The following is a 24,138-nucleotide window of genomic DNA, read 5'->3' on the forward strand; positions in this document are numbered from 1 at the left end:
TTTCTATTCTATCATCTTGGCAAGACGACAAATATGTAAATATTGGGTGGATTCTAAAGCTCCAACGCATACTGCCTGGTTAATGTCGATGTATGAAACCTCAAAAACAGACATGGCTAGATCGTAAAGTAAAAAAAATCTGTCCTTTTGGGATTTGCTAACTAATTGGAGATAGGATTTCCGTTTTGTTTTTTTTTCCCCCGGGTCCTATGATTATGCCGACTATGCTCTAGGGACCATGGGACGTGGCACCCCTCAAAATAAAATCCCAGGTCCGTCAGGTTGAATACCGTTGGCTGGAGCAAAAGGGCTTCGCCCATCTCTTTCGGTTTCCAACTTTGAGATTTGGGCTCCCGCCAACTAACAAATCGCGCCTCGGAAAAGACATGAAGGGTGAAAGACCCCCACGTTTTTCACGGCAGACACGCATGGTGCTTGGCTTTTCTTTGCGGATGGAGATTATGGCAAATGAGAACCAAAAAAAGAAGGGATTCGTTTCTGACAACCGCATAAACATAACAAATTTGTATCCCTTGGAATCGGAACAGTCTCAGAATCGTGGAAACAATAGATAACAGTTTTACTCAGTCATTTGTGCATGCTTTGTTTCTACAGAGTTGCATAGAAATAGAGAGAGGAGCATTTCAATAAAAAGGGTTCATTGAACAGTCTTATTTCTCATGCAAGAGATATGAACTGCCACAATTGTAAGACAGAATGCGCAGTATAATACATGCAGCGTTAGCAGTAAGATAAAATAAAAATAATACTGCAATAGCATGGTCTGTAGCTATGACATATATTCATACAAATACATACATAAATAACATAGGCTAAAATGTGAATTCGCATCTGGTGCTTCTAGCTAGCTCTACCCCAGTGTATCTAACGTAAGTGTAGTATGAGGTAAGAAGTAGGTGCTGTTTTTCTATAGTCTAGTTGGGCTACAATTTAGATTGGTGTTGCCAAGATTTGCCAAAAGTTTCTCTAAGAAATGAGAATGAGAGAGGTTGGAATCTCTTTCCGAGTCTTGATCTCGAACACCCCGCAAGGTGAGTCAGAAAAACTGGAGTTGGATTCTCTGCGAGGAGGATGACAGCGTCTGGTCAGTGCGTCAGTTGGGGACTTGACTTACTTCCGAATTTGCCTTGGCGAACCACATCGTGCAAGTAGGCAGCCGAGCCGTACTGTGGTTTGCCATGGTAAGTGAAGGTATATTTATACCTTGAAGGTGTTAAGGAATGCCAGTATTGACGTATTAGTCGCGCATAAGAAGGTCATGAATGAACCCTTAAGGAATAGATGTTCATGCATAATAAATTAGTTCCTGGAGAAATCAATATCCAAGCAAGGGGAAGTCATAAAGGCTTGAGTCTGCTCTCCCAAGAATTGTTGTGACGTAGATGAACGGATGTAGTTGACCATGCCTGTATTTGGTTAGCGTGAGCAATGCCTAAATAAGGGCTGGATTTCTATGCCTAAATATGGGCAATGTGAATTGTGTCTATATAAGGTCATAATCAGGAAACCTATATACATTTTCTAAATTGACACACAACAGATTCCTTGATACGTGTTCTTCTCTAGTGTGATCTTGCTGCATTCTTCTGGTAATGTGCTAAAAGTGCCTGTTAATGTTGCTAAAATTTTCAATAAAACGTATTTGAATTAAAAAGAGAGACTTAGAAGTTTCCTTGTAATCTCAGGCGTATTACAAATTTTGAAATTTATCAAAAATGTTATACACCCTTGCACCTTAGAAAATGTTGCAGGAAAATGCTCGAGCTTGAGAGATGTCAAGCAGCATATGGTTTCATTTTCTATTACTAAACTGGGAAATGTTTAGCAGAAGGTATTTTCCAATGAAGGTAATATGTCTGGTAATATGTCTGAAGCTCAAATTTCACCAGATATATCAACAGCTCTGATGGGCTACTGCCATGCATATCCCACATAAGCTTCACCTATATGCAGTGTGGTATTTTTAAGTTACTGATAGACCATGTCATAATTGCTCGAGGTAGAGGTCAGGCGGAGCCGCCTCTTCCTCAGCCTAAGTTATAACGTTGAAGTCAATAAGCCAATGAATATATCACAAAGGCCAGGAGGAAATTAAAAAAAATCAAGCAATTGGGTCACTGATTCAGGTGAATAATTAAATGTTATTATTTATTACGAAGGCTTTGTTTTTTAAAACCTTGATAACAACAGTATATTTCTAATCCCTATTTTGTACTAAAACATTAAAGGCCTGGTTTTTTTCCTCTTCCTCCATCTAGTCTCTGCTGGGCATACTGTAGTTTGAGACCACCACAACTTCGGTGATCGCACGCTTGATAAAATATTTACATTACACTGTATATATGGGGATCATGTTATTTGAAAATTGAGTAACAGTGCAAAGATTGCATACATTTAGGTTTTTTTTGCCTAAATGTATATTTGAATACAACTTTGTTACCTTTCTTAATAAAAAGCATGACCTAACTTGAACCACTTCATTAGCTATGCTTGTATTTGCATATTCTATTTTATTTACATCTATTTTTATTGTATTAATACTGTACACTCAAATTAAATTGGGAATGATAGTTTTCATATCGAGAGTTCATCTTCCTTTGGCCTTCAAGGAGGATGAGATTTCACAGGACACGTTCTTTCCAATTTCCCAACTCTCTTGGGTTTGGTTTGAGGAACAGTCTCTCCTTATCAATGAGCTTCCTGTATGGCATCTTCTTCTGTGAGAGTCTGGTAGGCAACTCTCACAGACTTTGTGCACATGCGTTCATGGCGTCTTCCCTTCACAAAAAGAGTACTTATCATTATATAATGAAGGATAACTGTGCCTGCAAGGGAATTTATTTAAAAGACTTAGTAAACATAATTATGTAGATTAATCAACATGAATAATCTACATAATTATGTTTACTGAATATTTTAAATATTTTATTTTAAATAAATTCCCTTGCAGGCACAGTTACCCTTTGTTATTTTCAATTCCCAAGCCTCTAAGGGTAGATTGGGTTCCCCACAGTTTGTTCCACTTATCATAGTATGGCAGCATTCAAAGGTAACCAAGTAAAGGCAGTGGGTTCTAGTAACAAAGCATCCTGTAATGCTATTCCACATACTCGAAAGTGCAACTCAGTAAGGTACAGCAGACATCTCCGTCCATGCAGGTCATACATATCTCTCTTGTACAGAGTTCTCCGCCACAAGTGTGGAGGACTCAGCATACCTAGGTTTTGTTTTTTTGATGTAACAGTAGGCGTGGCAAAGGCAAATGGCTGGAAAATGGGGAACATCTATTACAAAATGGGAGGATGAAAGAAACATGAATTAAGGGGACGCACAGGAAGGGACATTAAAATACAAAAGCACACCTACAGAAGGGCAAGTCAACTGTAAGTCACCAGAGCGACACTCACTTCTACTGCTGTACTCCAAACTAACCCTGGGCGGAGTTCGCAGAGTTGCACTTACCGGGGCTACGTGAAGTGCAAAAAAACCTCAGTCGTAATACGCAGAGCTCCGCAAGTGGCGTAGTTCCATAGAAAAATACAGTTTGCAGTGATTGCATAGTGTGGATGCTTGTCCGCACTGTGCAATCATTGCGAACAGCACCTTGCACAATGCAAGCGGTCTCTTCTTTCTCTTTTCTGCCACTTAAGTTGATTTTTACTCGAGCAGCAGCTTTCTCAACGCAAAAAAGCAGTGTCTCATTGCGAGCGGTGGCGAGCATACACGACCACTCGAAATGAGAAACCTGACCACCCCGCGTTCAGAAATCTTGCTGGGATGTTTGTTTTCCACGCTCGCGATCGCAAACTTGATGTTGACGATCGCCAATAAGGAAAAATCTAACTGGGAGGTAGATTTTCCTCACTCACGCTTGCCAACTTTAAGTTGGTGAACGCAAGCGGGGAAAAAAACTCTCCGCGTAACGTGGAGTGCAGGAAACTCCGCGAGCGGGGAGTAGTTCACCGCCCAAGCTTACTACAAACTGGTGCTCCACACAAAAAGATTTAGCTGAAGGAGTCCTAGGGAAAAATGTAAGACCTGCAAAGGATTACATCCCCAATGTAATACATCCAAAGAACAAAATAGAATCCTTTGGTCTATTATAAGAGAAGGAGTTAACACTTACTATATCACACAGACTTTACTGTGGGATGATCCCTTTTAAGGACGAAATCCCTCACCCACCAAAGGTGATATGCTTCATCATTTGACATTCTTCTCTCAGAGGAAAAACCTAGTTCCTCTGAGGGCTACAACCCCCTCTCTGAGAGGGAGGATGACAGGGATGTTTTGATGTCTACTCTGCATGGGTATTCTAAATCCAATGTTTGGATAACTCCACAAGAAGCTTCCTTTTTGGTTAAAGCTCATCCAGTCATTCCATATTTTTACGCACTACCTAAAGTGCATAAGAAACAATCACCACCACCCAGTCGTTCCATTATTTCCGGCTTTGGTTCCCTCTTGGAACCTCTCTCTACATTTGTGTATCACTTCCCGAGGCCCTTAGTCATGGAGATGCTGACATATCTCCAGACCCCAAAGACGTCCTATGTTTGGTGGAAGAGAATCCTTTTGATGTCAGCAGGGATTACCTGGTATCTTTTGATGTGGAGTCATTGTGTATGTGTATTCCCCAGGATGAGACACTTACAGCCATACAAACTCTCTTGGAGAACAGAGACTTGGATACCATCACCATGGACTATGCCAGCTCTCTTCTGGTAGGGACCAATTTGGCTGAGGTTACCCGCCTCCAACGCGTTCAGATGCCGCGGCGAGAGCCATTGTTGGCTTACCCCGAACATGTTCAGTTTCCGGCACATTGAGATCACTGCATTGGTTTCCTATCAGGGCAAGAATCCAGTTTAAAGTGCTGTGTTTGGCATTCAAGATTTTGAGGGGTGGGGGTCCTCAAATTCTTGCAGACCTTCTGTCCTGGTATGTGCCTACCCGGTCCCTGAGATCTTTGGGCCAAGCACTTACTGTGATCCCCCGATACAGGCTGTGTCGGGTCGGTGGCCGATCCTTCCGGGTCAGAGCGGCCGAGCTCTGGAACTCTCTTCCAGTAGAGATGCGGTTGCTAGATGATCTTTTAGCCTTTCGCAAAGCTTTAAAAACATTTCTGTTTTAATAATTCGCCTTTGTGTCTCTTTCTGTTGTGTTCCCTTTAGGTGTTGCATATTACCTGCCATGCGCCAGGACGCCCCTTAGCTGGGGCAGCTGTGCGCAAAACAAAAGTATGTAACATAACATAACATAGTGCAGTTCATCATGAGCTGTGACCGCCTGGCCTTGAAAGAAAATTTCTTTCAATATGAAGACCAGCTATTCCTACATATATCAGGAACCTCTATGGGGAGTCTTTTCGCCCCAAGCCTAGCTAATCATTATGTACATCTGTTTGAACAAAATCAAATTTTCTGTAATGACAATCCATACAAAGACCACATACTTTTATGGTAATGCTATATCAACGATGTGTTGCTTTTCCTGGAGAGACACATCTGTTTCTATCACTGAATTCAAGATATGGTTGAGCAGCAGGAATTATTTCCTCAAATCCACCTGCAAATATAGCAACATGAGTTTACCTTTTTTGGACGCCCAGATTTTTCCTTAAAGTTGTTGCACTGAACTTTACAAGAAACCCATGGCCTGGAACTTTCTTTTGTGGTACAAAAGCTATCATCCTAAATCTCTTAGGGACAATTTGCCATATGGACAATTTTTACGAATCAGGAGGAATTGCTCCTTTGCCTCCAAATACAAGAACATGCCCTTAATCTGGCACTCAACTTGATGCGAGGAACTATCCAAAAAAGTTGGTCTAGAGGTCAATGAAATGTGCAGCCAACAACAACAGGGAAGCACTCATTGACCCCCGCGTTCCTAAAGAAGCTAGCCCTAGACTCACATGTGTGAATACCTTCTGTAGCTTCTCGAATAAAATCAAAAAGAGTATTCTTTCAAATTGGAAAATATTGAACATTGGGAATAGTCCCATACCACAACAATTGTTTGCTTTTAAACGTAGCACTAACATTAAAGATCAGCTAGTGCACACACGTCCACACATTACAAAGACAGGGCACCAGAATACTCTTTGGAATTTACCTGCTCTCAAAGGCCATTTTCCCTGCAGTATGTATGCAGCTTGTCCACAAACAGAACGTACAATTTCCATAGATATTGGGACCACGACACCATAGATAGTGTCCCAACACACAAATTGCAATAGCAACAGGCTGATTTACCTGATTACTTGCCCATATTCGTTGCGATATGTGGGCATGACTACACGGAAGGTGAAGATTCGTATTTTAGAACCCAAAGCCCTATCCATTGTAGAAAAGCTGCGACTAAGCCTACCAATCATTTTTCAGAGGGCAATTATTCTCCAGAAGACCTCAAATAGATGGTGCTAGAGAAACCATATATTCCGGCCCAAGTCACAGAGGTTTCCACATATCTGTTCAGGCGTGAACAACGATGGGTACATAGCCTCAACAGTGACAATGTGGTTTTGAATGATGAGATCCCGTGGGTTTCTCTGTAAGCAGAAGAATTAAACAGGGGAGCCAGTTTTTTCCACCGTTTTGTTTACCCTTTGATATAATCCATTGACATGACATTGAGTTTGACAGCATTTATGCGTTATAGTCTGCAACCCTTCTTTTTAATATGTAGCACACAATCTATCATTACTTTTGTCGTTTCCTAAACAGAGATCACCAGCACGTGCATCATTAACTAAACATGCCTAACGGGGTTATGCTGATCAACCCAGTATGAACAAATAACCTTTCACGCTCTGCCTTTCGTTCATGGTCTATGATACCTCAGGGCAGGCACCTACGTTGCCCTGGCTGATCGGTAATGATCCCAGCTTAGAGCTTATCTCTGCATTATATGCTTTAATAAGACGTACAATCATGTTCAACATTTGTGAAGCGTCCCATTAACAAACCCTTTCAAGACCGATTGCACACCTTTGAGGCTTTCTACTACAACCACACCGCAATTATATTCTAAACTACATTTCCCCGCAGGCTTTCAACGTTACACTCATGCTCGATGGATTAGCAGACCGTCATGTGCATATGTGATTACATCTGGTTTAGCGCATACCACACACCGGGTCAGAGTTTACTAATTGTCAAGCCGTATTTAAGAGCGAAAAATGTAATTCTCACCTCAGGTCACAGGATATTTCAGTGTGGGGTACCGATGGAGAGGTGAGTGTTGGTGGGTTGTATCTTGAAATGGCTCTTTGTTTTGTTTAGCGCGTACCACACACCGGGTCAGAGTTTACTAATTGTCAAGCCGTATTTAAGAGCGACCAAAAAATGTAACTCTCACGTCCGGTCACAGGCTCTTTCAGTGTGAGATACCGATGGAGAGGTGAGTGTCGGTAGGTTGTGTCTTGACATGGGTCTTTGTTTTGATTTCCCCTGTTTTTTAAATGGACTTGGGAGACTTTAACACTATCTAAACAAAGTCAGTTGCCTTAACATTACAGCGGGCACTGCAGGTCTAAACGCTTGATGGTTAGAAACCCTCACATTGCTCTAAGGTGACAATCGGGCGTTATTGAGTATTTTAACAAGGGGGGGTCACAACAACAGCGTGCAGCAAGTAGCAAGCACGAAACACCAGAGTCAGGGACATGAATTTGTGCTGATGTATGATGGACTTGGGCCGAGAAAGAGATGTCCTGATCCCGTTTGACGTCCGGTAAAGGTGGCAATCCCATTTCTACTGGCCACCAAAGTCCAGCTGGGGAGGAGATGCCTGGCCAAATAACAAGACCTCTGTCTTGTCAGCATTACATTTTAAGCTGTAATTATTCATCCAGTATAAAATGTCCTTCAAACACCCCTTACATCTAGAATCAGCAGAGTAATCCTTAAAAGAGAACACCAGCTGGGTGTCATCTGCGTAGGAGACTGCCCTCACATCCCAGGATGCAAAGAGAGTGAAAAGTGGCACCAGATAGGTGTTGAAGAGAAAGGAGAAAAGGGCCGAGCCCTGAGGCACCCAGCACCTCAGTGGCTTAGGTTCCAATATATGGGGTGGAAGAAAGACCCTTTGAGAGCGGTCTTTAATGTAAGACTGGATCCAGGAGAGTACTACGCCCACAAGACCAACTGTTTGAGTCTGTCCAGTAGGATTGGGTGCGCAACCATGTCAAATGCTGTGGACAGATCTAAAAGGACCAGCATCGCCGCGGCCGCAGCCTCTACAGTCATTCTTACAGAATCTGTCATCTCCACCATTGCAGTCTCAGTGCTAAATCCTGAATGGAAACCAGAATGAGCGTCATGCAGGATGTCATGACCTTCTATGGAACTGGCGAGTTGGTGTTACACCAGTTTTTCCAGCATCTTTGAGGGTGCTGGCAGTAGTGAGATTGGGTGGTAATTGCTACGCTCCGTCGGGTCAGCCTTCAGCTTTTTTAAAGGGGCAGCAGCAGAGCATGTTGTCAAACATCAGGGAAAATGCCAGTGAAAAGTGAGGTATTCCAAATGTGATTTAAAACAGGGTTAATCACGTGAGCCAATGTCCTCTAGAGCTTCGGCGGACATGGATCCTCAGAAGAACCAGACTTGCATTTCAGGATTTCAGCCAGTGATTCCTGCAGGGAAATAGGGAGAAAATTTAAGAGGGTGCCCTTAGCGCTTATGATTCCCTGTGATTGTGGCTCAAACATCTCAGCCCCTGCCGTAAATGTGGCATATACCTTTTGTATTCTATCCTCAAAAAGTCCGACAAATTCATGCACAGAGAGGGAGAAGGCTGAATATTACGTTCCATCGCAGAAGATTTGGTAAAGGAACTGACTATCCTGAAGATTTCTTTACCAACGTTCTCCATGCTATTAACGCACTTCACAAAGTATTCCCTTCTAGACACCCTTATCAGTTTGCAGAGCTTATTCAAGGCTTCCTTATAATAAGCCAATTTAGCCGCTGGACTATAATCTTTCCTTCAGAGGCCCTCCATCCTTTTACACCTGCTCTTTTCCCCTGTGAGGTCATCCGAGAACCAGAAGGGCTGATGGGGATTCTCTCGAGAGCCTAACTGATTTCACAGGTGTCACTGTGTCCAGGGTGGTAGAGATCCACGTATTAAGTGCAGATGAATCGTCATTGGGATTGCTAGTTAACTGTGGCTAACTAACTGATAACACTGAACCTAGGTTCTCGGTTGTTAACTTTTTTCCAATTCCTTTTTAACATAGTGCAGATACCTCCACTTGGTTGCATTTCTTCCAGGCTGAAAGAGAAAGGGACGGTGCAGTGGTCACTCCAGACCAGCACCGGGGGGCCTCTGCTACCATGGATGGAATGTTCAAAAAAATTAAATCTAAAATAAGACCTGCTCTGTGAGTAGGAACATTAACGTGATGTGTAAGGTTGGCTCTATTAAGTGACATAGTTAGCTGAGAAGCCAAAAAGCAGCTAGGATCATCTATGTGAAGGTTGAAATATCCTAAGGCCATAAAGTTGTCGTATTGCAATTTTCTCTGAGCAATGAGACTGCATCGTTCTGGGGTAAAGCTGTGTGGGCAATCAGGTGGTTAATATATCAATAACCGGTTAAGGAGAGAGTTGGAGAGATCTTTATACAGAAATGAAGGCCATCCATAATACCCATATTTCTCAATTCCAATTTAGAGATCTCACATAATTTTTTCAAAATGAAGGCAACCCCACGCCCTCTTTTATCGCAATCCCTGTTGGCACAGATAATTTGGAAGCCAGGGGGTATAGCCAGGGCCAGGGCCGGCTGAAGACGGCTGTAATGCCAGAAACCGGTCCTGGGAAGCTTGATTCCAGTCCAGGGAAGACAAGGCTTGGCAGTTCGGGCTGGACTGTTCCCATGAGGCACAGGGTCAGGCTGATTTGCATATGCCATGTCTGAGCTGGGGTGGGGGAGTGAGCTAAAGAACGGTGATGGACTAAACCCAGATCAGTTGACTGGGGGTGAGTGTTTGTATTGTCAACGCTCCGTCAATCATCCCCTTTGGTTTTTCTTCGGAAGTCTACATACAGCACAAATAAATAGTACCACTACTATAACAGGAATCCTAGGCGGGGAATCAAAGAGTCCCAAAAGGCCTATCCTGGACTGCTGTCCTAGATAAGTAGCAACCCTTAGATGAAGCAAGTCACCTCATTTGCATGATAATTTGCCTGCTTTTTATGCTAACTGGAAATGAACAGGACCCATCTCAGTAAATAAACGGGAGGTATTTCCCCCACTTTATCTTACGACAACAGGTTTTGTATATTTTAGGTGTAATTATCTACATATGTACATGGCCCATTTAGAGTTTATTGATCCTGATTTGAATCATGCGTTATGGAGAGTTTGGATGGCAGATCGGTGACGTCCGCTCTAAGATTGGTCTATGCGACTTGCATGAATAATGCTCTAAACTCAATTAGTTCATACTGGAATGTCTTCTCTTAGTGCAGACTATCTTTTATTAACTATTTATTCTGTGGGGCGGTTGCTTCAGAAATCTATATATCTGCTGGAAATCCTTTTTTGACAATTCAAAATGATAAAGAAAGAAAATTACTTGTGTTTACCTACAATGTCATTCATTAACCCTTTCGATGCTGATGACGAGCTCAGCTCGTCATCACCCACGGGTGTCGTGTGCTGATGACGAGCTGAGCTCGTCATGGTGCCACTAAAATGGCATTTTCCAGCACAGGGGGGGGAAAACGCCCAGCAGCCATGTGGTTAATAATGATTTCAGGTAGATAAGAAGATACATTTACTTGGTTTATCTTACCTGCTGAGAAAGGAATGAATGCTTCTTTCTTCACAAACTTTCCTTCTGAGTCAAGAAAATGCTGCGGGTAAAACTCTTTTGGTTTTTCAAAGTGACCCTCATCTTGTAGGACAGAAGCCAATAGAACAGTGACTGCAGTTCCCTATGAAAAAAGGCATCATTAGATATCATGAACAATATATCAAGAGAAGTAATTGTGGATTAAGTGTCTTCTCTAAATTCTTGGAATGCAGAGAGAGTGCAATAGACAACTGCAGTGACCCACTGCAACACGAAGGGGCATATTATCAAGGAGTGGTGTTAAAATTATCGCCAGGAAACTGCTGATAAAACGGCAATAATGGGCTTGATAACACGCCCTTGTTAATTCCCATAGAAGCCCATGTTAACATCAGAACATGGGTTTCTATGGGAATTAACAAGGGCGTATTATCAAGCCCATTATCGCCGTTTTATCGGCAGTTCCCAGCCGATAACACAGCGATAATTTTAACACCGGTCCTTGATAAAATGCCCCGTTGTTTGCATAAATTGAGGAACACACTAGAATCCACGATCCTATTCTAACCTATATCAGATTGTTTCCCATAGTCTCTCCCAGCAAGTCTGAATATGGTCAATGGAATTACCTTCTTAATAGCTTAAAACAAGGCTGCATCCTCTGTTTTCATTATACATTGCTGATTTACCAAAACTCGACCAGTGTATTATTATTACCCATCTGACTTATGCCGACGATATATTGATCTTTTCATTAACCATTAAAGGCCTGAATCATCAGCTATCCAAGCTTAATGCTTATAATCTGGAAAATAAACTCCAGGTTAAATATTCAAAAACTCGTCATATTTGGGGAAAAGAAAACTTACAACTAGGCTCTTGGGAATGCAACTGTATAACAATTTAGAAGTTGTGTATATTTGGGTGTTGCTGTTCACTTTATTATCCTGGCTATTACCTTACCTTACCAGTGGAATCATTTTCTCGATTAGTATGCTGCGGAGTACCACAAAGATTGAAATCCTACATGCTCTTCAACATCTATATACTGTTCATGGCTCTGCTCTTAGATCAGCATAAGGTTAAACTACAAATGTACATCAACAATACTCAAATCTATTTCCAGCTGGAAACAAGTCTATGGAAATCTCCTTGTAGCTGGTTCACGTATACAACTTTAGGAATGATATCTTACTTTATCCGAACAGAAATTAAGATATTGGTGTTCACTGTAACAGAAAGTAAGGCTCCCCCTTTATGGATCAAATCTATTTATTCATTTTCTAAATATTCACATACTCTCACCTACATCCATCGGCAGATGAGCTGCAACAGGGGTGAAGCAAAGAGGCACTGGGTGCAGAAGTGAAGAGGGTAGGGGTGAAGTAAGACAGATGTGTGTGGAAAAAAGATGAGAATAATTCCCACCACAAGGTTGGGTACCATGTAAGAGTAGTCTGTGCTGTTAGGCTCCATTCAGCAGTGTGTAATATCTGTTATGGTCAACTTCCTATTGTTTTAGGTAGTCATAGCCTCACACATAGAGAGCAGCATCACTTTTTGCTGGTTAAGACGTGTGAGTTCTCTGTATTCATGTGCCAGAAACGTTATGCATGGTCTCACATTTTGTAGGGTTGTGGTTGTTTATTCTCCAGAAAGGTGGTCATTTTCTCCATTCATATGTGGTCCCAAAGACTGTGCAGCCAGTCTGCATGTTCTGGTGTCTGGTGTTCTAGAGCACAGCCTACAGGTCAGCGCATTCAGTAGTATATAGCTGAGGAAGCAAGGGATCTCTGTGTACAAGATGTCACAGATGTGATTAAACTTTCCCAATATACTCCCAATGTGCACCTGTTATCTTTTGAGCTTGGGACATCTCCACATAAGTTGAGTCAATGTGTCGGGGCTTCAACAAGTAAGCCTAGAAGCCTCAGAGGGGCCACATTTCCATTTTACCATCCTGATTTGAGTATAGTGCCAGTAGTGAGTTATTGTGAGCATGGCCTCTCTCACTAATTCTTTTAAAGAGGAGAAATGGATCCTTTAGAGTATGGCTGGCCATTCTTTTGGTGTAATGGAGTGTTTAGGTTGCCCCTCTCATCTCTTTTGCGTCAGGGATTTGCTGGTGTCAATAGACTTATTTAGAAAACTAAATGTCTGAGAGCAGGTGCTTTTGTAACTAACCATTTTGCAAACTTTGTGAGTTATCTTCTGGCATGCGTTTGGAACAGGGGACGAGTAACCCATTGCTTATTACTATTGTATAACCATGTCTTCTGAGCTCAACCACATAGTTGGATTGAATTTGTTGGACGTTGAGATCATTATGGTCAAAGAGATCACCAATTTTTCTGCATTTGGCATCCTGCCAGGTATGATATTCTCTACCAGTCACTGCCAGCGGAAAGGCGGGATTGCCAATGATGGGCAAGAGTGGGGAAGGGTATGAATAAAGACCCCCTGACTGCAGCAGTTCTGTCCTAGGCTTTTACCATATCTCACACTATCAGGGAGATATAGACATCTAGGGGGCCGATGTTTTTAGGAAGCCATGGTATTTTCCAGATGTGACTCACTCCTATGGTCTGGTCAAGAAAGCACTAAGGGCCAGATGTAGGTAAATCTGAAATACCGATTTCTTAACAGCGAATGTTACCGATTCGCTATTAAGAAATCAGTATTTCCTATGTAGGTAAAGATTCAGTAAAAAATACTGAATCCTTAATATTCCTTATTACCGAATCGGTAATTGAGATTCGGTAATAAGGAATACCTACCCATTAATTTCTATGGGCTTGCATAGGAATGAATGTGAAGACATTCACTATTAGAGATTTGGTATTATCGAATTGCTAATAGCGGGAGCACTTTCAACGGTGCCAGGATGTCAAAAGGACACCCAGTTGCACCCCTGAAATATGCATGTGTGCACATGTGGCGCATTTTCATGCCCTAAAGGCATGAATGTGTGCCACAAGGCACTTAACAAAAAACAAGAAAGTGACTTTTTAAAGGAAATCGGTAATTACCACCAACTTGAAGTTGGTGGGAATTACCGATTTTTTAACGCTCAAAAGCACTCCTTAATGTGCTTCCTACATTGCAAGAATCAGTATTACCGATTCCTTAAATGCAAGAGCCATAAGGAATCTGTATATACCGATTTCTTATTTACCAATTCCTTATTTACCGATTCCTTACCTACATTAGGAATGGCTAAATACCGGTCGGTAACGCTGAAATTTACTGAATTTCCGTGTTACCGACCGGTATTTAGCCACCTACATCTGGCCCTAGGTAGCATAAGGGGTCTAGTCCATTTTATCATATATCTCAGTTGGGCAGTGAAGTAGTAGTAGAAACAAGCTCCATATAGCTGTGCACCACTGTTTTTTCTAGTGTAGTGCAGAATTTGATCCCTTAGTATTGTACTAATAGCATAGACATAGCAGCACTGCCAGCATATTACTAGCCTCATACCGCTGCAAGACCATCCAGGGATCGTGAATCCCTGCCGTTGGCAGTGGATCTGTTGCCGTCCAACTGCCAAAGGTGAAATAAGGCCCCAAGATACCTTTGTGTGTTCGTTCTTACTCAAATGGATTATTGAAGCCCTGAAGGGGTTATCCTCTGTTACTTCTGGTATTTGCCATTTCTGTACCTTCATTCCATCTATGCACCATACTATATGGCCATGTTGCAGATTGTATTTGGCAGCCATAAAATATATTTATTATTAATTTCATGATGTCTTGCACATTACACTTCAGCGGCATACACACCAGATACCGCATGTTTTCCACTGGATGTGATTATCCTGTGGAGTTGATCTTATGATTTATGAAGCCAAATTTCCCATAGCCTACATAAAATTATTAATATCATGCATCAGCTGCTTACCCATTAGATTGTGCCCGTTTTGCTGAGTCGTGTTTATTTTGATCAGCTATGAGTCTGCTGAGTTTTTTAACATCATGTCCTTCTCGATTAGAATTGCCTGTGAGAGCCCGGAGCCCTGCTTGTTTGTTGGGGGAAGCGAGGGCTGGTCGGAGAGCCCAGCAAAAACGGCGGCCGAGATCGCCAAGAGGGAACTACAATCCCCAGCGTCCATAGCGGCAGGAAGCCGCTCTGACCCGCGCCAGGAGGCGCAATAAAGCATGCCTACCCCCGGTGGAGTGGGGACTGTGGAAAATGACAATGTTAATGCACATAAGCGGCGTTCATTTGCTTCCATCATACCCTCACTGTAAGCAGAATAAATACCGTGAAGCGTTGACCGCATCATCTCGCCAGCATAGACCCATGCATGCACACACACAAACAACCATTTTAGACACCATGGCCTCTCTGCCCATTTGTTAAACTCCCGGCACCCCTTCTCCGCGCACTCTGGCTGCCCCCCCCCCCGCTCTCTCCTGCACGGGTCATAAGACTTCTCCTTCTGTGCGACTCTGCCCCTGGGAATTACACCCCGCGCCTGACCAACACCTCCCTTCATTTCTTGAATACCCCTCCTTTGATGACCCCTTCCACTGAGCCCGACTGTCTGCACGGACCGCTGGTCATCCCTAACCTGAGGATACAGTTTATTGCCCGCTACTGTATGCACTCGCCCCTCTTCAAAGGAGCTACTATTGATCATGACCTCCCCACCCCCTGAGATCCGATCAGGCGCACACATTCCAAAGGAATCAGCGGAACACTCTGCTGCATTGTAGTCCCCTCCTATTGTATGGGGGGGGTGAGGACCTCATGCTGTAGCCACGTGTTGGAATAACGGTGGGGGGGTACTGGGGATGTCTTTTCCTTGCTTCACAATGTCTTTATTGTAATAAGGAATGTTTATGCATCATCAACTTGTGTATAAAAGACGCAGTCTCAGAGAACTTGTTAGAGCACCTCCCGAAGACACCGTGTTTCGTGTCTGAAATGACAGGCTCTCCTCATGAGTAATAAAACTCTGTTCTTGTGTCCCTGTTTCCAGCGCCCGTCTCTTTGTTTGGTAACTATTCAAAATGGGAACTAAGAGGCGCCTTGCGCCAGCAGCCTGGGCATCGGTAGTAGTTTGGGCTGATTTTCCTCAATTGGCGCCCAACGCGGGGCCCATCAGCGACATAAGGTCCGGTAAGAGAGGTCCAGACGATGGGGTGAACGTCAAAACGATTGGAGTATACCTGCCTTGAGAGGGCCCTCGCCCGGCTGCCGATTGAATGAACTTCACCGATTCTGAACGGACCTCTCTCAGGTGACCTACTGTCCTGACTGGAACCCCACAGGAATGCTGCGGTAAATAATGAAGTAAGAGAACGATCGGGCGCTGGAAGGAGGAAGGCGAAGTACTGTCCACACGGTCCGGTCCGGGTAAGGTTAAGTAGGACGTCTTTACGTCTGATTGGTAGGATGGCTTTACCCATCTGATTGATTGATTGATTGTTTGTATTGGAATCGGTATTTAAATACTGATATTGTTCATTGATTGGTTCATTTAGCTTTGGTTGCTACTTGAAGTATTGGTTCTCTTTGAGACATTCTCTGTTTGCAAACAGCGACGAATAGGAACGTTCCTCTCTCTTTGCAAATAGTGAAGGATAGGTAATGCAGACTTTGGTCCCCGTTGTAATCCGTCATGCCTATCTTTCTCCCCACTGATTGTTTGTTATCGATTGTATCGATTATTGTTCTTTTGAGATATTCCCTGTCTACAAATAGAGAGGAATAGGAATATTCTGTCTCCCTTTGCAGATAGCGAAGGACAGGTAATGCAGACTTTTGTCCCCCGTTGTAACCTGTCATGCCTATCCACTCCCCACTGATTGATTAACTAGTTCCACCCGGACCATTTATTAGAGGTGGATCGTCTGGCTTAACCGGAGGACACCCACCCTAGTAAAAAGGACATATGTAAAATATGAAGTAAACACCATATCCTGTTAACAGAAACTTTAGCATGAAACACATTAGGAAAGGAAGGAAAAAAGAAGTCGAGCGAAATCAGTAGGCCACTGATGAGCTTTCGACTTCGCTAAAAATAAGAAATGTTAGAAATAACCCGCAATAAGAAACATAAAAATGGCGAGGGAAGCCAAGCTTGACACCAAGGCAGACACGAGGTAGTTAGGCTCCACCGCCCCTCACTGCTCCAAACATGTCTGTCCCACTGCCCGCCACGCCCAATAACTGTAAAATGAAATAGATACAAATCAGCAGACACCTACCCCCATTCCGGAAGCTACCGAAGTGCAACAGGTCCACGGTCACGCCCATCCAGAAGGCGAGGCCTCGATGCGTGCAGAGCAAGGCCCGGCTGGCCGCCATCGGAGGGAGAGGCCGTGGGGTGGAAGGCCCGAAAATGTACTGTTCTCCCCATTCCCTTCTTCTGCCGCCCTGCAGGCCACGGGGGGGGTGGATGTCTTGCCTCTGCCTCCGACCCACCCCCCTCTTTATCTCCTGCTCTGGCCATGAAAAACTGGGACCGAGGCCGACAGGGTCCCCTGGCCGACAGCACCTTTTCTTCAATCATTGCTGCCACAACACTCCTTTTGTTTAATTATGGCTACAACTGCACTTTCGTATAATGGCTTCGACAACGCTGGACTGTTGGCTGCGACAGCGCCATGCTTCGACAACACCGGATTGTTGCCTGCGACAGCACTTCCAATGATGACTGCGACAATGGAGGGGGGGGATGTCTTGCATATGCCACTGACCCCCCCCCCCTCTCTTCCTTGCCTGGTACGGCCATCCTGAAATGCTGGAGCCGAGAAACGGCGTGGGGTCGCTGGGAGGAGGAGGCGGCGCGAACGAGCCTTCCCCACCTCCCCAGGTGGAGGCTTCCAGCGTCACCCCAGCGCTCCATTTGAAGGGTCCCCATCGAAAAGCGGCGCTTTTGCCCAGGACCGGCGCACGTCCTGTGCTGTTCTCCTCGACCTTGAAGATTCTATAAGAGCAGGGGGCCCCGACCCCTCCACGTGGGCGCCCCCGTCCCCCGATGGAACCACGAGACGTCGGCGCACTCATGCCGGCACCAGCCTCAGTCTTGAAATGCCCAAAATCCTGCAAGACTGCCAACGTGATCAGTTCCGGTGGGACACCAGTATGACCCGGTAGGAAAGATTGTTGCCTCCCCCCCACTTTGACTGATGGTTCATATCGCCAGTCCCTTCTGTTACCCCTTTCACAAAACTGTTTGGACTTCCGAAAGAGGTTCTGGTCCGACCATGGGTTGAGGGAGACATCTTGACCATACTCGGATATGCCTGACCTCACCCAAAATGGTGCCAGTACAACTGAAACTTTCAGCTCCTTGTTGTACCCCGATTGCTCAGCCTTGATGTTATGAGATATGTATGTAGTTTTTGGTCAATGAATGGATATAAGATGGGTACTGATTATGTAGTCGGACAATGAATTGATATAAGATGGGTACTGATTATGTGTTAGGACAATGAATTGATATGAGAATGGGTACTGATTGAACATTCGGACAATAAATTACTGTTAAGTTTTGATGCACCATGGTTACTGAAAGTTTGAATTCCAACACTTATGATATTTGCTCACAAATGAAGTTTCGATATGATTTTATTGCACTTGTCGCACTTTCCATTATGAAACCGATGACCGCCGACTCTGTTCCCCTCATGCACAGTTCCGGTCTGCTCCGTGACCGACCCACGGGGTTGTAGGCCCGTATTTGTGCACCAACATTTTTAATTAAAGGTTTTTAAAGGAGCAAGTATAACTGTAGTGTTTGCATTGATAAGCTTCGAATGTATGGCTACTGTCCCCGATATAAGTGAAATATAGGTGGATGAAAGCAGCTCGATTAAGGTTGAAGGTTAAAAGCGTAGTGCTCAGAAGCAGCAAAGATGAATGTTCCAGGTTTTGATATATGTATTTTTTTTTTCTTCGTGCAGCATAAAGCGATCAATAAAGGCCCTGGTACTTAGCTCCTACTTTAAGTGCCGCATGTATCAAGGAAGTTGTTTTAAAATGTCCTAAACCACCCCGAAGGAAATGCCACCTAGCCCCTTTAGTTTCCGTGCCTGACAGACAAAAAACGACCTTAGACCACTGTAGACCAGCCCTTTTCCTCAGTCCATCAATAATTATCTCTCCCACGCAACCGGTCCCTCTGGGCTTAAACGCCGAGATGGTAGAGACCGCATCCTGTGGAGATAGGCAGAGTATGTGGTAGGAAAAAGATATTTTCGGGTTTATGCACGCTGATGTGTTTTAAAACGCTGCCCCCACCCCTCTCTTTTTCCCTTCTTTCCGCAGGTCATGTCGGGACGTCGACTAAAGTATGGAGAAGAGCTAAGCAACACGCCATGGTCCCGCGCGAAAGTCAGGCTAGCACTGTGAAGAATCGTGATTGTCTGAGGGGACAGCCCCTGAGAGTGTGACGATTTTTGTGTGATATGAACACACGTGTGCATGCCCTGATGTGTATAGCTCGACTAAATATACGTTGCACACATTTGGATGGATGGGAGAATTATTTTGTGCGTGACTTAAGTAATGACGAACGACCGATGGAGGAGGGAAAAAGGGAACTGGACATGGTACCTATACAAGACGGACAAACAAAGATATAGCATTCCCTTACTTACAAGTGACTCTCTCTGAACCCAGCAACTGGAGGAGTGGTCCGAAGTAGAAACTTGACGGGGTATTACAGTATGGCAAAATATGACTTTGCCTGATACCCCAAGTAATACAACCAAGCTAGGACGCGCACCAATGAGTAAACGCTGCCCCGTTGTCCTCCCGGTTGATGCCCCTCTGTCGCTTCAGCCTGGAAAATCATTTGTTAGAAAAGAAAAAGAGAAATAATTCAAAGGCCCCACTGTGGGTAATAGCCCGACTAAAATAATTCCCGACCAATTGGCAGAGGTGTGGAGAAGAAAAAAGGTAAAAAGCTCAACGCCCAGGTGAATTAAGCAGGATACTAAGAATGCGCAGCATGCAGGAAGAAATATTTTTGGCCCGAAAATTGTTCTATGTTCTGTCTTGGATCATTTGTGTGTAAATGCATGTATTGTCATCTCCACCTGAATTCGTGTGTATGTAATGTATGGATCTATGTCGCCCTTCTGCCTGTGTTTCTATATTACTTGACCCCTGCTGTTCTGTGTTGTGTGCGCACTAAATGGCCTATTATTGTACACGTTTCTTTCTTTCTTTCTCTCTCTCTCTCTCTCTCTCTCTCTGTCATGCGTGTACCAAGTGGTTCATTTAGAATGCGGACGACTCTCACTCTCTATGAGAGTCCCCCTACTCCCTCTTCCTTTATGTAGTAACGTTGTGCCCTGCCGGCACGAGCCTAATTGGGTTTTTTTTAACACAAAGGTGTTCGGCAAAATTGACAGGAACTCAAACGATTGTGACTCGCCATGTTACTACCTCTCCTTCCTGCAAAATGAAGGAACTTGAATTGGCTAAAAAGGAAAGGACAGGTGAGACGACTGATGTCCCCTAATCTGGCCTTTTATAGGGGGACTATACGTCAATGGCCTTCTATTCTCAGTCCTTAGAAAAACAACCCCCAATGCCCAGATTGTCCCACCCCTCTGCGCCCAAGTGCGGATGTCCAAAGTGTCCTCGCCTCTCCCGATTGACCCCAGCTCCATAACTTTTGCCCCCGAATTATAACTGATGACCCTGATTAACCATTGCTCTCCGGGAAAAGAATGTTTAGCCTCTGTCCCTTTCTCATGATGTTAGATGTTAGTACACCCACCTGTTCGCTAGAATTAGCCAACTCTGGAGGGAAATGTAAGACTGCTAGGACTTGGGTTAGCAAACGGGTCTTTCCCGAAGGATCCGATTCCGAGTTTGATAAGAATACACAGTCGATAGGAGCCTGACTTCTCTCCATACATGCCATGAATGAACGCCAAATAGACTTAGTACAAACTCAGTAGAAATGCCTGCATACATACTACATAGTGATGACTTCTGACTGTGACTGATGAACAAGTCCCCAGCCGCTTAGGATTGAGGACGGGATTGAAATGTCTAAATATCCTCTCTTGACCGGTTCTCTAAAACTTGTTTTGTACCCATTCAAGGATACACAATCACCGGAGGAGAAGGGCCGGACGTGACGCTCAGCCTGGCCACAGATCATGAAGCACGTATGACTTGGACCAAAGGTGGAGCCGCAGAGCAACGAGACGCGGGACGAGGCACCACTTTCAAACACGGAAAATGAAAGCATGAAGGGCTGCCCTGAAGCCCCTGTTTGCTGACCAACCTGTGCCAGAAGTCCCCCGCCCCTCTGAGCCCGATCAATGGGCCTGCCTGCTTGTTATCATTTGCTCCCTGGGTCTGCTTCAGAGAATCTGACTCCACTCCGCCCTCTCTTCCCTCGATTACCCAACGACACCCCCATTCTAACCCCTGAATTTTGACTCAGAAAAAGGAACGACATTTAGGAAGAATAGGGTTTTGCCACGGAAGGAAAAGGAAATGCAGGTGCCGAGCGTGAGGCACCCCTAGAAAGATTAGTTAGAAAACAGGACTGTGATCTAACAGCAGAGGACAGATCGCACCCTGCAACGTGTAAAGTCGGATCCGAGCTGGACTCATAGCTCCACCGCCGGTGCTCAACAGCGCCAACGAAAGAAGACGGACTAGAGCCTACCAGTGATGGCTCGCTGCTAAAAGACACTGTGACAAAGATATCATTCCCCTTTCCCTTGACTGATTGCTTGTACTGAACTGAATTCCTCCCTCAACCACTTTGTATTGTTTTCAAAATGTTTATCGGTCACTTTTACTGTACATTGACACCGCCGAAGAGAAAGTCAGAACGTCTGTAGTATGTAGTATGCTGATCCCTAGATGAATAACCCACCAAATGTAAATTCATATGTACTGTATTCTGCCACCCGTATCGACTGATCATGGTTATACATAATCTGCTAGTATTGACAAACGCTATCTCATTGACCACACGCGGCTATATGTACCCCATCAATTGGGAAGAACAGGAAAATGAACTAACTTATGTTAAAAAGCGGCGACTGTGGAAAATGACAATGTTAATGCACATAAGCGGCGTTCATTTGCTTCCATCATACCCTCACTGTAAGCAGAATAAATACCGTGAAGCGTTGACCGCATCATCTCGCCAGCATAGACCCATGCACGCACACACACAAACAACCATTTTAGACACCATGGCCTCTCTGCCCATTTGTTAAACTCCCGGCTCCCCTCCTCCATGCACTCTGGCTGACCCCCCCGCTATCTCCTGCACGGGTCATAAGACTTCTCCTTCTGTGCGACTCTGCCCCTGGGAATTACACCCCGCGCCTGACCAACACCTCCCTTCCTTTCTTGAATACCCCTCCTTTGATGACCCCTTCCACTGAGCCCGACTGTCTGCACGGACCGCTGGTCATCCCTTAGCCTGAGGATACAGTTTATTGCCCGCTACTGTATGCACTCGCCCCTCTTCAAAGGAGCTACTATTGATCATGACCTCCCCACCCCCTGAGATCCGATCAGGCGCACACATTCCAAAGGAATCAGCGGAACACTCTGCTGCATTGTAGTCCCCTCCTATTGTATGGGGGGGGGGGGGGTGAGGACCTCATGCTGTAGCCACGTGTTGGAATAAACCGGAACGGTGGGGGGGGGTTACTGGGGATGTCTTTTCCTTGCTTCACAATGTCTTTATTGTAATAAGGAATGTTTATGCATCATCAACTTGTGTATAAAAGACGCAGTCTCAGAGAACTTGTTAGAGCACCTCCCGAAGACACCGTGTTTCGTGTCTGAAATGACAGGCTCTCCTCATGAGTAATAAAACTCTGTTCTTGTGTCCCTGTTTCCAGCGCCCGTCTCTTTGTTTGGTAACTATTCAAAATGGGAACTAAGAGGCGCCTTGCGCCAGCAGCCTGGGCATCGGTAGTAGTTTGGGCTGATTTTCCTCAGGGACACACCTGTGAGAGCCCGGAGCCCTGCTTGTTTGTTGGGGGAAGCGGGGGCTGGTCGGTGAGCCCAGCAAAAACGGCGGCCGAGATCGCCTAGAGGGAACTACAATCCCCAGCGTCCATAGCGGCAGGAAGCCGCTCTGACCAGCGCCAGGAGGCGCAATAATGCACTCCTACCCACGGTGGAGTGGGGGACACACCTGTGAGAGCCCGGAGCCCTGCTTGTTTGTTGGGGGAAGCGGGGGCTGGTCGGAGAGCCCAGCAAAAACGGTGGCCGAGATCGCCTAGAGGGAACTACAATCCCCAGCGTCCATAGCGGCAGGAAGCCGCTCTGACCCACGCCAGGAGGCGCAATAAAGCACGCCTACCCCCGGTGGAGCGGGGGACACACCTGTGAGAGCCCGGAGCCCTGCTTGTTTGTTGGGGGAAGCGGGGGCTGGTCGGAGAGCCCAGCAAAATCGGCGGCCGAGATCACCTAGAGGGAACTACAATCCCCAGCGTCCATAGCGGCAGGAAGCCGATCTGACCTGCGCCAGGAGGCGCAATAAAGCACGCCTACCCCCCGCTTCACGGGATCGCACGCGGGTCGGCGCCGGGAGAAGCCCGGGACAAGGGCAGGACCATCTAAGGCCATCATAGGGCAGAGGAGGCCGGGCCGGGCCACCCCCCCTTGGAATTGATTTCAGAACAGAGGGGAAAGGACCTAAGGTACAAACTCCCTTTTGCATATTGACTACTTCATCTTCCAGACAGGTCTCTCCAAGTGTTATAGTAGCGGATTTGATGAACTACTCCTTGGGGAGGTGATATTGCTTCAGTGTCCACAATAAAAAGCTGGTTCGCTATGAACTGCAAGGGGGGCATTAGAAAATCTGACAATCAGAGTAATTCGCTTAAGGGAACAATGGATTACTACATTAAGAGCTCTGTTCTCCCTATTGCCCGTGAATTAGAGAGAATTGAGAGCTCGCCAGCTATGGATAGTTCTCCGAGTGTTTGTTTGTCTCCACAGACTGCCGATACAACCCAAGCAATTTCATTACTGGAGGAACTAAATAATATGTGTAGATCCTCATATGCTCCTGTGGAATCAGAAGGTCTTCAATCTAGAGCTCCAATTTCCCCTGTACCAATAATTAGCCCTAGGACTAGATGCTCACCTCAACCTACTCAAACCTCACAGGTTAGCCCACATGTAACACGCTCAAAGGAAAACTCACATTCCGCTGCTGCTGCTCAGGTCCCCTCTACCCAGGTCACCTCTACTAAAAGGAAGAAGGATGGGGTTCGAAAAACGGGGAGGCAGGCCAAACAACCAACACTAACCACAAAATCCCCACTCCCTAATACTCCTAGCATTGT

At 45.0% G+C, this 24,138-nt stretch overlaps 1 protein-coding gene across 4 annotated transcripts in view; it reads right to left on the reverse strand.

The window, feature by feature from the left end:
• The window catches only part of LOC147706987 (cytochrome P450 2K1-like), a 576,312-nt gene that overhangs the window by 39,407 nt on the left and 512,767 nt on the right, over positions 1-24,138 (reverse strand). For all 4 annotated transcript variants that reach the window (XM_086926213.1, XM_086926215.1, XM_086926214.1 and 1 more), the window contains one exon: positions 10,832-10,973. In XM_086926213.1, coding sequence (XP_086782339.1) covers positions 10,832-10,973 — 142 coding nt within the window. The remainder of the gene's footprint in view (positions 1-10,831; positions 10,974-24,138) is intronic.

The sequence above is a fragment of the Lissotriton vulgaris genome, chromosome 6 (genome assembly GCF_964263255.1).
Source record: "Lissotriton vulgaris chromosome 6, aLisVul1.2, whole genome shotgun sequence".
Classification (NCBI taxonomy): Eukaryota; Metazoa; Chordata; class Amphibia; order Caudata; family Salamandridae; genus Lissotriton; species Lissotriton vulgaris.